The sequence below is a fragment of the Schistocerca serialis genome, chromosome 5 (assembly GCF_023864345.2).
Source record: "Schistocerca serialis cubense isolate TAMUIC-IGC-003099 chromosome 5, iqSchSeri2.2, whole genome shotgun sequence".
Taxonomy (NCBI): domain Eukaryota; kingdom Metazoa; phylum Arthropoda; class Insecta; order Orthoptera; family Acrididae; genus Schistocerca; species Schistocerca serialis.
In genome coordinates this window covers 129,653,926-129,668,269 of record NC_064642.1, presented here as the reverse complement: position 1 = coordinate 129,668,269, position 14,344 = coordinate 129,653,926, and the positions used below count along the sequence as shown (strand labels likewise).

General features: G+C 38.6%; 1 protein-coding gene across 1 annotated transcript in view; it reads left to right on the top strand.

Annotated features, from left to right (window-relative positions):
* Positions 1-14,344, top strand: part of LOC126481579 (probable 2-oxoglutarate dehydrogenase E1 component DHKTD1 homolog, mitochondrial) — a 335,870-nt gene that overhangs the window by 155,284 nt on the left and 166,242 nt on the right. The window contains exons 8-9 of the mRNA XM_050105438.1: positions 6,735-6,956; positions 7,046-7,203. Coding sequence (XP_049961395.1) covers positions 6,735-6,956; positions 7,046-7,203 — 380 coding nt within the window. The remainder of the gene's footprint in view (positions 1-6,734; positions 6,957-7,045; positions 7,204-14,344) is intronic.

The following is a 14,344-nucleotide window of genomic DNA, read 5'->3' as shown; positions in this document are numbered from 1 at the left end:
CGCGCACACACGCACACACACACACACACACACACACACACACACACACACACACACACACACACACACCCAGACAGACACACACACACACAACAGTGTAGTCAGAAACTACAAGCAGGCTGCAATAAGAGATTAAACTACTGGCCACGGTGCTGTAGGCAGCATAACTCTACACTATTAAAACTGAAACACTCAAAATAATATAAACAAGGAAAAGTAAGAACTTGCAGGGATGTCTTTAAAGACGGCAAAAGCAATACTATTAAACTGTACCACAAAACTCAAAAGGGCAGCTGCTATATGAACACTAACGCACTGAAAACAACTGCACAACACACAGTGAGACAACTAATTTTGTAACATGGGAACTAGATAAAGCTTGAGATGAATAACTCTTAAGTACTATCAATTAGGACTATCTAAATTGCATTTTGAAATCATCCCAAATAACTGAACAAAGTCTTATTAGAGTTCTCTCTAGATGCATAATCAAATTTAAAACATTTTTTAGTGTGCCATGGATACTGTCAGAACTGCTATCTCGCATGTTTTCAACTCTGTTACAAATGCAGCACGGCACTCACAGACCTATTCAATGCAATATTAATTTAAGTCTGCAGGCTGAAATTTTATTCCACTTTTCTTCCTCCTGAGCTTCCAAAATTCCTTGCTCACTCAACAAGCATGACTTATTTGTAGCAGAATTATGGCAAACTGTAAAACCTAATGAGTACATGGTCAAAATTATGTCAGTGTGATCATATTAACTCAGAGATTCACAACAGTAGCTGTTACATTTGCTAATGTTTCTTTCAAAATAATTCTAGAAACTGATAACAGAAGGCAGAACCAGTCAAGTAACATGTCACAAGGTGTCAGTACATTGCTCTCATATGAAATAAGTCCAGTTTACGAACAGTAAGTGGCTCACACATTCAGAAAATCATGGCCTGACCAATATTCTGTGACAGTCTTTTTAACACAAAGTTACAGACCAAGCTATGCTCAGGCTTGGTCTCCAACGTGTTAAAGCATATGCAACAAATATACAAACTTTTTCCACAGAACTGAAGATATCTAAGATTTAAAAAAGTATAAACTAGCCTCAGTCACTGAAAAATATCACATTATGGTTACAAAATTTACATCCAGTTGCCCCCAAAAACTAAATCTTTAGATATTACATCAAGTCTTAAAATCAGACTGAACGTATATTTATGTGACATCTGCATCCGTGGCTTAAAAGAATCTCTCACAGATCAACCCTTATATATGTTAAATATATTATAAACTGTCTAAAATTTTACAGTAATGTGTAATGGCAGTGTATTTCAGAGCCATATTGTCTAATCAAATTTTTTGTTTAAATAGATACTCTGTCTTGTTCTGGTGCTTACACTTATTTAATTTCAAGAAAAAGGACTATTATGTATTGTAAGCTAATTATAAGCATTTTGATATTAATTATTTATAATATATGTACCTATAATATCACCTATAAATGTTTATCCATCATACGATCCCTCAACTGATTTGTCTCATATCTTACTGTATGGTGTCCCAGCTGGAACGGTCAGTATTCAGCGATATGACAGAAATAAGCATTTAGAAAAAAATAGACTAGTAAACATGGGCTCTAATATGCATACCTAAGAGCTATGAACACTTCTTCATCTTTGCTATTGTGGTACAGATGTCTTCCACTGAACAAGTACTCATAACTCTTAAGGTATGCAGTTTGCAACCCATCTTTACCAGACAATTTTTTCTTGTTTTGGTCCCTCAGGCACCTGAAATTCCCACATTGCTTCATAAAGTTTAGCCCAATTTATTGTGTCATATGCAGATTTGAAACCAATGAAAAGATGGTGTGCACCAACATTAAATTTGTTGGTCTTTTCTACAATTTACAAGAGAGTAAATAACTGGTTCACACATGACTTTCCTGGTCTGAATCCACATTGATAATATTGAATAATGTTTTCTGCTATAGGTGAGAGTCTAGTAAACAAGATATTTGACAGTATTTTATAAGTAATATTTAGGAGTGTTATGCCTCTGTAGTTGCCAGATTTAAAAATGTCTCCTTTATTGTGTATCAAACACACTCTCTCTACATTCCATTCTTCTGTCATCTCTTCCTTTTACCAGATAAAGCATAAAATCTTGTATATCCTGTGATTAAACTCAACTACTTGGCCTTTCAATAGTTCTGATGTTATATTATCAGTCCCTGGTGCTTTATTGTTATTCAGTCAGGCTATTGCTTTGTCTACTTCTCCTTGAGAGAGAGAGAGAGAGAGAGAGAGAGAGAGAGAGAGAGAGAGAGTGAGAGTGAGAGAAAGGGGGGAGGGGGGGGGGACTATGGCCTCATCATCTGCTTCAGTGTGGATTATGATCTCTTCAATATTGGGCTCTGTAGCATCCAACAATTCACTAAAATATACTACCCAATGTTCCAATATCTCTTGGTCATCAGTTGGTAACTCACCATTTTTACTTTTTACATATATAAATACATGGCCAAAATGTTCTTTTTTCACTATTAATTTTCTGATAGAATTTTCTGACATCGTTTGTTTTTCCAATTGTCTCCAACTCCTCAATCTGCTTTCTTTCCCATTTCCTTCTCTTCTTCCAATGCAGTTTCTTCTCTTCTTTCCTTTTATCTTGATAATTTCTTACTGCTAAATGTGTATACTATTTATCAAGCATTTCCCTATAAAGCCAAGTTTTTTTTCATGACTTATTTTCTTACAGTCTTTATCAAACCATGAATTCTTTGGTTGTTTTTCTTATTTCCCTAGAACTTCTTCTGCTACCTTAATGACTGCATCCCTGCAAACACTCCATTCCTGATACAGAGTATCACTTACACTAAAAGTGTATAGTGCAAGATTCCTAGTAATCTTCTCAGAGGATGTTTTAGTAATCTCTTCATTTTTTAACTTTGGTACCAAATAGTTTCTTTGAGATGTTTGTTTGGCTTTCCTTGCATTAGATATTCAAGCTCTTGTTTTTCAATTAAAAGGTGGGGGTCTGAATCCACTTTAACTCCTCTGTAGGTTCATACATCAAGTAAGTTTGAGAAATGCCTGCCGTTAGTAATTACAAGATCATTTTGATTGAAGGTATGCTGATCAAGGCTATACCATGTTGCTTTATGGATCCTTTTGTGTGGAAACAGAGTGCTTCCTACAGCAATGTTATGTGATAGTGCAAACTTAACAATTCTGTGTCCATTATCATTTAGGTATTCATGGAGACTATGCTTTCCTATTTGCTGGACGGTAATGATATTCTTTTCCAATCTGTGCACTGAGATCTCCAACAATTATTTTATCATCATGCTCAGGGCACACATCATAGGCTCCCTTGAGGTCCTCATAGAAAGCGTCCTTATCCTGATCATCTGCTACTTCTGTAGGTGCACGTACATTGATCAATGAATAGTTTGCGAATCGGGTCTTCAGTCTCATTTGTGAGTTTCTTGATGTTATTCCATTAAATCCACCAACTATATTTTTAAATTTTTGTCTAACTGTGAACTCTATACCAAATTCATGGTTGCTCTCTGGGCCATGGTAGAAAATTATCCAGATCTTCATAGCAAGCACTTTATTTTGATTCCATCGCATTTCCTGTACTGCAATGTGCCTGCTTTTGTTTTATCAAGCTATTCTAGCAGTGGCCTCAGGGCCCCCGCCCTGTATAATGATCTTACATTCCACATTCCAATAAACACATCAGCTTTCCTTTTTCAGTTGCCTTTGCCTTTCCCTTTAAGAGTGCTGTGTCATTTTCCATGTATCAGTCCAGCTTCTTCACTTTGAGGTTTCTGAACAGGGATTTCTTTTACAGGAAGGGGTTGTTAGTCGCTTGCCCAACCCCCAACTTGGAGGACCAAGATTTGTATCGGGTTTACTCCTTTAGGGAAGTTGGCTTTACTGCACCTCTAGAGCCCTCCCTGCACTATATTGTAGGATACACTTTGTCTGGCTTCTTCATCAAGACCACTTCGGCTTGGGGGACCCTCCCAGTAGCTATGCTACTGCCAGTACAGCTCTTGACTTTGGCAGAACGTGCAAGCCCTCATGCCTGGCACTGAAGATGCTTGTGACAAGGCGGCATATCCTAGGAGGGAGCTTTTATTATAATTACTATTATTTGTACTAATAATATATGACAGAAGAGACCAAATAATTTAAGAATACAGCTGAATCTTGACTGTTTGCAAATTTTGAAAAGTCCTCATAAGGACAGTATTAGGGAGTAGAAAAATGTAAGTACAGATGCAGAAGGGAAAGAAAAGTAACACATACATGGTGAGGGGGATATCAGACACAAGAAACTTTTATATTCTTTATATTATTATTATTATTATTATTATTATTATTATTATTATCATTATTTATTACTAGCCTCTTCCCTTCCCTACAGCTTCACTCGTGAATGCATTCAACACGTGTATTGCACACATCTGCCCTCCCACGTCTCCATGTCCATCTCATCCTCCCTCCTCTATTTGTCTATCTCCTTATCCCTTTGCTCTCTGTCTCTTCATCTCCTCCTCCCCCTCTCTTAGCCCATCTCTTTCCCCCACCTCTCTCTGACCATATTTTTCTCCTCCCTCCCACTGCTGATCTCCTCCTCTATCCCCTTTTGCCCTTGTCATCCTCCCCCTTCCCTCTTTCTGACCTCCTTCTACTACTCTCTTGCTATTCATCTCCTCCTCTCCACCCTGCCTCCTTTCCCCTTCCATCTCCCCCTGCCTGCCTCTCCTGCCTCTCCCTATCCATCTCCTCCTCTCCCACTCCCCATCCACCTACTGCTCCCCCTCTGACATCTCCGTCTCCTCTCTCTTTACATCTCCTCCCCCCTCAATGTTCATCTCCTCCTCCACCTCTCTCTGTCCATCTCCTCCTCCACTCTCTCTGCCCATCTCCTCTTACCCCTCTCCACACCCACCTCCTCCTCCTCCTCTCTCCTCTTATGTTCAGCCTCTCCTGCCACTCTCTCTCTCTCTCTGTCAACACATTCTGCCCCCTTGACCCTATCCTCCCCTAGCCCTGCCCATCTGCATGTGTAGTCCCTGCAGAATGGGTTTATAAAGAAAGCCAATACTACTCCCACAACACGGCCGCTTCTTCCTCTGATGTATAGGCTGCCTTGTAAAGCATGTCAATAAAGCTGGCTGTGAATGCCATAACTTGGTATACCTGTCTAGCAGGTTAGCCTAAATGTCAGATGCTGGAAAGTCATTTCTTGCACCTGATGCGTAGGCTGCCCTGCAAAGTAAGTCGATAAGTCAGTCAAATACAATTTTCACATAGCACGACTGTCATGCAGGCAGACTATTTGGTAGGGACTGAAAAAACATGCTTTTGCCAGTATTTTGGCTCCTGTTGGAGCGTTTGGAGGTTATAAACCCTACAGTGCTGATACTTGTGAATTTTGCTGTTTGTGTGCAAAATTCGGTTGAAATTGTTCAAGGAGTTTTGGAGAAGATCCCAAAATACTTACTTCTTGAATGTAATTTTAGCTTTCAAATGGAGTGAGTGTTGATAAGAAACTTCCTGGCAGATTAAAACGGTTTGCTGGACTGAGACTCTAATTTTTTAAAAAAGATGCTGTGACTTACCAAACGGGAAAGCGCTGGTGGATAGACACAATGAAAAACACACAAACACACACACGAATATAAGCTTTCACAACCCATGGTTGCTTCATCAGGAAAGAGGGAAGGAGAGGGAAAGATGAAAGGATGTGGGTTTTAAGGGAGAGGGCAGAGATGTCAGTCGAGGCGGAAGTACAGAGGCATCTCAACTGACATCTCTGCCCAACCTCTTTGCATTTACATATGTCTGCCTGTGTGTGTATATGTGCAGATGGATATGTGTGTGTGTGCGAGTGTATACCTGTCCTTTTTCCCCCCAAGGTACGTCTTTCCACTCCCGGGATTGGAATGACTCCTTACCCTCTCCCTTGAAACCCACATCCTTTCGTCTTTCTCTCTCCTTCCCTCTTTCCTGATGAAGCAACCTTGGGTTGTAAACCTGAAATTTGTGTGGGTGTTTTTTATTGTTTTTATTGTCTCTATCAACATACCAACACTTTTGTGTGGTAAGTTACAGCTTCTTAGTTGTAAATCGTATTATTATTTCCTGTTATTATTGTTACTATTATTACTACTGCTACTAGTACTACACCCACATCCATATACATACTTCTGCAAGCCACTGTGAGGTACATGGCAGAGGGTACACCCCATTGTACCAATTATTAGGGTTTCTTCCCATTCCATTCACATGTGGAGTGTGAGAAGAATGATTGTCTGAATGTCTCTGTACACAAATTAATTATTCTAATATTATCCTCATGATCCTTATTCCTACATTTATATTACTGAAAGAGTACATTAGCTTCTATCTATGTTTAACACTGTGTTATTTGTAAAGAGGATTTTATTAGAATGTATGGTTAGTTGTAAGAGATTGTTTGAAGATCCTGATCTTGTTAAGTAAAATAAATATATAAATTTTAAAATATCATTTGCTTCTGCTTCATGTCTCTCATTTTTGAGCTGCATTTGATCCGACTTTCTTTCATCTCCTTCACTTTTCTTTATTGCTTACCCTCTTTGCTTAACTCATATGTTGTTTTTAATGTCTCTTTGGAATATTATTTTATTTCTGGAGTGCTAAGGATGAATTTCTGTTACATCTTTATTTAAGGTTCATGGTGATGCAGCATTTACGGGTCAAGGTGTCAATCAAGAGACTCTGCAGTTATGTAAAGTGCCACATTTTGAAGTAGGAGGCACTGTCCACTTAATTGTTAACAATCAGTTAGGTTTCACAACACCTGCAGACCGAGGTAGATCATCAAGATATCCATCTGATCTTGCAAAGATGATTTCAGCACCTGTTTTACATGTGAATGGCGACTATCCTGAGGTAAATATTCCATTAATGTTGATATTTACTTTTTTTATTTTTGTAATTTGTTTTGTGTATGACTTGAAAATTTTCTTTGCTTGTTCTAGCTGGTTGTCAAAGCAACAAGAATTGCCATGGAATATCAAAGAAAATTTAGGAAAGAGGTATTCATTGATCTCAACTGTTTTAGGAGATGGGGACATAATGAACTTGATGACCCAACTTTCACAAATCCTGCTGTATATAATATTATCAATTCCAGGAGGTATAATTAAATCTTTTAATTTTTGGTTTAAGATGTTTAATTTTAATTGCTACAGTAGGCCTATATTCACTACTTTCCTTCAACCGGCAAAATATTTACTACTGCTGATAGGCACATTTGAAAATGAATGAGATGAAATTGTCCTAGTTTTTGGTACTATTAGTTTCTTCCTCAGGAAGGAGAGAATGATCTGTTGGTGAATGTCATAAAGGAATGGCAGCTCTATCGGACTTCAGGATGAGAGGGTTCAGCCTGTAGGGAAGATGAGGCTAGAAACTGTGGTTTGATTGATCTGCCCTTCCTTTCTAAACTGCTCCATCCTCTCTCTCTGCCTTCCCCAAGGAATGAACTAATATTTCTGAAAGCTAGGGCAGTGTCATCACTTGTACTGTCGTATGATATCTATCAGCAGTACTAAATATTTCGCCACTTGAAGGCAGATAATGACCAGAAATTTTGTCTCATAATTTATTATTTATCCCAACTGAATTTTCCTTTTGATACAGCTTACTGTAATACACAAAGCTTTAGAGGATGAGCTGGTGTCCAAACATGCTGCATCACACATCTTTTTTCTGTCATTTTATTATTCTGAGAATATATTTTATAGTATTTCTGTAGCTTTAATATATCTCTCATAACAACCATGGAATCTCATTGAGTGTAGTAGAACTGTATTCAGTGATGAGTCCCCATTGAATTGAGCCCTGATGACCAGCAAAGATGTTTCTGGAGATGCCCTAAACATAGCTGGGTTACCAAACTGACTGTCACTTCTCACATGGACCAACAACCAGGGGTGATGGTCTGGTGTGGCATTTCATTACATAGCAAGACCCCTTGGTTGTCATCTGCAGCACCCTTACAACAGTGCGGTATGTTGACGATATTTTATGCCCCGTTTTGTTGACCTTCATAGCAATCCATCCTGGGCTTATATTCCAGCAGAGTATTGCCCTTCTGTACATGGTGAGAGCTTCTACTGCTTGTTGCTTGTCTTTGTGCCTGCCAAGCCCTCCTGTGACCAGCAAGGTCGCCAAATCTCTCCCAAATTGAGAATGTTTTGAACATTATAGGCAGGGCCCTCGAACTATCTCAGGAGTTTGGAGCTTTAACATTCCAATTGGACAAAAATTTGCACGATATCACTTGAGAGGTCATCCAACAGCTCTGTCAATCAATGCCACGCTGAATAATTGCTTGCGTAAGGGTCAGAGGTGCAGCAAGGTATTACTGACTTGTACAATTTGTTAAGTTCTTTCTCTTGAATAAATTATCCATTTTTTCTGAAATTGTAATTGTTTGTCTGTACATGTAAGTTACATCTTCTTATCAATATCCCATTTGAATATTTATTCCTTCATGGCATGTTATCTTCTTTGTCTTAAAGTGTATGTAATGGTGGACATATTCATTGACCTTAGCAATCCTTTCAGGTGTGCGAAATGAATCAGGTTATGCAATAGCAGGCAGGAGGAGCCATTGGAGGCTACTTTGATTAAGCATACTAGAAACAAATTATGGCTAGTGCTAATACACTCATACTGATAATTAGGAATTGCTTGTAAATTACATTATTTATGAAACAGTGGAATATCAAGGATACAATATAACAATATGAAAAGGATAGTTGCTAGTCACAATACAGGGAAGATGCCGAGTTGCAACAAATAGACTGTCAGACAATGAGCTTTCGGCCAACAAGGCCTTTGTTGAAAATAGATTACACACAGACACACACACAAATGCAAACACAACTCTCACACACGACTGCAGTCCCTGGATGCTGAAGCCAGACTGTGTGCACCAGTGAATGATTGGAGAGGAAACCAGATGGTGGGATTAAGGAGGGGGCTGGAATGGAGAGGTGGAGTGATAGCATGGGAATGGTAAAATACTGCTTGTGGAAGTGAGCAGGGATGAGGCAGAGAGAGGGTGGGCAGGTAGGTGCAGTCAGGATGTTAGATGGAGGGCGGGGGAGATGGGGGCATTAGCAGAAAAGAAGAAAATTAAAAAGAAAAAAGACTGTGTGCATTGGTGGAATAGAGGGCTGTGTAGTGCTGTAATCGGAAGAAGGAAGGAGCTAGAAGGGTAAGGACAACTAAAGCTGAGGCTAGGATAGGAGAGTTATGAGAATGTACTTTATATTGGAAGGAGCAATATACCTGTAATATATCCAAAGTTCCCATAACCCTCCTGGCCTCAATCTTTGTTAGTGATCGTCCTCACCCACCTAGCCCCTTCCCTGTTCTCATTTCAGCACTACACGACCCTCTATTCCACCAACACACCCAGTCATTTTCTCTTTTTAGTTCTCACCTTTTATGCTACCCCCCCCCCCCCCCCCCCCCTCCACCCCGCTGCCTCCTTCCTGCCCTTCATTTAACCTCCTGACTAAACCTAATTGCTCAACCTCTCTCCACCTTGTACCTGCTCACTCTTGCAAACAGCACTTTATCCTCCCCCACCCCTGTTTTGCTATCTCTTCCCCTCCCCACCCCAGTCTCCTCCTTACCCCCCTCATCCCATTGCTTTTCCATCAGGCATTGCTGCTGGCAGTCTGGCTTCAGCTGACAGAGACTGCAGTCATGTGTGTGTGTGTGTGTGTGTGTGTGTGTGTGTGTGTGTGTGTGTGTGTGTGTGTACGCGTGTGTGTACGCGTGCTGTCTATTTTCGACAAAGGCCTTGTTGGCCGAAAGCTCATTTTCTCACAGTCTTTTTGTTATGCCTATTTGCAGCTCAGCATCTCCACTATACAGTCAGTAGCAACTATCCTTTTCATATTTTTACTTTTTTATGTTTATTTACAGGGAAATTTAAAATGAATATAGTGGTTACAAATGGCTATAACTATTTAATGCATAGCAAAATGTAAATAAGAATTACTCAGAATGCAAAAGTTCAATATTTTACATACTTTACAGATGTTCTACATGCCACCCCATGGTCACATGGGCAGCATCTGGTGGTAACTCATTTCACTCCCTACATTCTGAAGCATATGTGGAGTCAATAATGTGAAAAAAATTTTGAGTTCTCAAATTGTTTTTGGTAAAGTAGGCTCATACAATGGTCTATGGCATAACCTCATAAAAAGAACTCTAGGCAGACAAGAGCAGAACACAGCATTGTCATATCCAGTACAACCACTCCAACAGTTTGGAAGATCCAGAATGAAGTTTCAGTTTGGAAGATACTGATTTAAAATGTGGGATCCTCCATACTTTTGTGTGCAGACGCTTCATATCAACTGTGGCATCACCCATTGCTCAAGCATGTCCAGGGAAATATTTGTTGCAAGACTTAGCTCAGTGAAGGAAAAAATGAGTATCCAGCTTTTGTGCTGACATTGCACAGAATACATTAACTTTCAGGGCATACTAACTTCCAGTTTCACATGAAGGATTTCCTGTACCTCCTATTTGAATGTTCTGTCAGTTAACATTGTATATGACGTGAAAGACTGCCACATCTTTATAAAAATGAGACATGTAGCAAGATATTTGTTCCTCCAAGGCATCCCGCATTGCTTCATGCTGACTTCTGATTCACTGCACTTGCAAAACAATCAAAATTTTAAACTTTCTTTTGCATTTTCTGAAATTCTAATCAATGTATCACTGCAGATTAAATAGTTATAGCCATTTGTAATCACTATAGTCATTAGGTGTTTTACAAGAAAAACAGCTGCTTGTAAACGTCACAGAACCTCCTCTTCTACTACTCAGCTGCTGTATTTATCTAATACTTCCATTTCAATTTTAAAATGTGTACAGAAAAATTACAATGTACAAATGATGGATGATATCTGGGATCAAAGTGTCCTCTGCCAGAAAGAGAGAGCTTTATTTAATACAGAGGGCTAACTCCCTGCAAAAATTACAGGGGCACTGCAAGCAAAGTAGCAAAATTCTTTACCATTTCATTAAAAAGAGAAACTACTATGCACAAAAAATTCAAAATTTGATGTCTTGTTTGGAATGAAATGAATAAGCTTGGTAAGATAAAAAAAGACTCATCTCCCTAGATATTATCACATTCAAATCATTGGCTACTAAATGAATTCTGAAAACACAAAGAAAAAAAATGGACCATCAAAAGTAAAACCAGTAGAAAACCTAGGATGGAATGTGACAATTTATGAAAAGGATAGTTACTACTCACCATATGGCAGAGATGATGAGTTGCAGATAGGCACAACAAAAAGTGTCAGAATGTGAGCCTTCAGCCAACAAAGCCTTTGTTGGAAATAGGCCACGTATGCATGCACACACACACACACACACACACACACACACACACACACACACACACACACACACACGTACGCGTGTAAATGCAACTTACACACACATGACCACAGTCTGAGGCTGCTGAGGCCAGACTGGCTAGTCTGAAAACTCTGTCCTCAGCAGCCAGAGACTGTGGTCATGTGTGTGTGATTTGCATTTATGTGAGTGTGTGAGGGATGAGGAGAGTTACAGAAAAGTTGCCCATAATTCCAACTCAGGAATTTCTCCTCCCACCACATGGTGAGTAGGTATTTCATATATCCAGTTATATATATTTTCAAATCATCTGTTAGAGAGATCAAAAAAATCTTTATGTCACTGAAAAGAAGTAACTCTTGTGTCTATGATGGTATTTCAGACAAAGTATTAAAATCTTGTGCTGACTTGTCAGCTTCTCTCATAAGTTTCGTTGGTAGCCAGATGGTGAGTGAATGTGTATTTCCTGAAGCCTTTTGCTTGCAGTAGTAACACCCATTCAGTAAGATGCAGACAAGTAAGTGGTCTCTAATGATACACAGCTGGCCATAAAATCTGCAACACCATGTAGACAGCATGAAACAAATGTTAAATTAATATTAAGTACACTACATGCTTGGATATTGTGACCACCTGCTCAAATTCTCAGCTGGAATCAGTGTGTATAATCATGCCTGACCTGAGTTCAGCACTACCAACTCCAATATTTCACAAGAAAATGGGGAGTTCCAGTAGTTAGCTTAATTCTCAATGTTCTCAGTGTAGTCAAATTACATAATTACTATCTTCTGACTCACAGTCTCGACACTCTAAGAAGTGGCATAATGGAAGCAATCTGCCATAAATAAAAATACATTCATTTGTTTCAATAGTCTCTATAATTTGTTCAAGTTTGTTGCTCCACAAATTTCTCACAGTTATGGAAGTTGCAATGTAAGTGCTAATGTTGTCCATGTACGAGGAACATTTACACATCACCTATGCATCCTAGCCCATCATATCAGCTTTGTCTTTTCTGACTTTTAGTGCTAAACATGGCACATTTGCTCTGAGGTTAATACAACTGTTACATTTTAATCTCTTTACACAGGTCACTAATTAATATTCAGATTTATGTTAAATCTAAAACCAATGTAATTTTCATATAATATTTTTCATTCTACATAAAGTGCATTAACAACAAAAATATAATTATGTGTTCTTGCTTTTTAACAATACAAGGAAATGGATTTTGGCAATTATTTTGATACTCAAAAAGACTACATTGCGCTTTATTGTTTAATTCCCTCTGAAAGCAATTTTTCAGGTTTTATATGTTAGTTCAGTGTTACAAAAATCCAAATAGGATGCTAGTATCAGTATATATAAGAATTAACTGTGTTTTAGAATTTCAACTTGAGAAACATTTTATGTATAATACTTTGATTGTAGCCCACCACAAGAGTTTTGGCACGGTTTAAAGTGCATTACATGTACTCTGTTCACTGAGCTCTCTAATGAGATATAAATTAACTAAACATAATGACTTTTTTACAAATATGACTTTTGAAGCTAGATGGTTTGTCAGATTATGTATCTGTTTGTATTCTGTAATGATTTGGATTCCTTTTTGGTTTCTTACACAAGACATGGTCATTACTGAAATAATGCCAGTGTTATCCACAGTTAAACTGCTTCTCAGAGAGTCACTTATAGATATCTATGTGTTGCCAACATGGTTGCAATTAAAGTTCACCAGAAACCTTCCTTTTCTTTATTATCTCATGAGAATATAAACAGACTGTTATCAAATTATGTAACTATATACACTGAAGGTAAAAATACCTGATGTGTATTTCTTCATCTACAGGTAGAAATTGCATTATAATGTTGGTTGTTTATCAACAATGAAAGGAAAAGCTAGACTGCTACTCACGATAAACATGAAATGTTAAGTTGCACATAGGCACAATTAAAAGACACTTATGCATTAGCTTTTGGCCACAGCCTTCATCATAAAAAGAAAGAGAACACACACACACACACACACACACACACACACACACATTTCATATAAGCAAGCACACTTCATGCACACATGACTGTCATCTGTGGAAGCTCAAACCAGGAGAGGGGAGAAGTAATCCATGGGAGGCAATGTGTGATGCCTCCAATGATTATCAAAGCAGAATATTGTCAAATGACCTTTCACAGTACCCAAAGAAATTCTGGTTATATGTTGTGTCCAGGAATCCTGCCCACTCAGTTTGCTAGACAATCAGTCAAACAATTCATATTAATGAGTTTTATTACAACTAGACAAAAACAATACTTAACTTTGATAGATGTGTCACAAGCAAAGGGTGATATACAAAAGAATCAGTCTTCTTTAGAACAGACAAACACAAGTCTGTGCTACGTAGAGAATACTAATGATAGGGGCTGCAATGTGTTGGCTAATGAAGTGGCTAACATTGAAGAAGCTCTCGAAGTGGGCTGCACCTGTCAGGCATGGTGCTTATGTCCTCTTCACCTAGGAGCTGCAGCTGTTGTGTTATCGTCCTGAAGGTATGTTGGTCAGTTTGTGATTGGCTGATCTCTTTTCACAACTGTCTCTTCTCTGTCATTCTTGATTGGCATGCCAGTACTGACTTTATGCTGTAACAATATGTAAAGACTATCAGTGGCACCAAGGTTAGTGTCCAGTCCCTTGTAAATGAGACAAGAACTGAAATTGTGGATAGCAATGCAATAGCTGAAATGCTTAACTCTGTTTCCAGATGTTCCTTTGCAAAGGAAAACCCAGGAGAATTGCCCCAGTTTAATCCTTGTACTGCTGAAAAGATGAATGAAATAAGTATTAGTGTCACTGGTGTTGAGAAAGAGCTGAAATC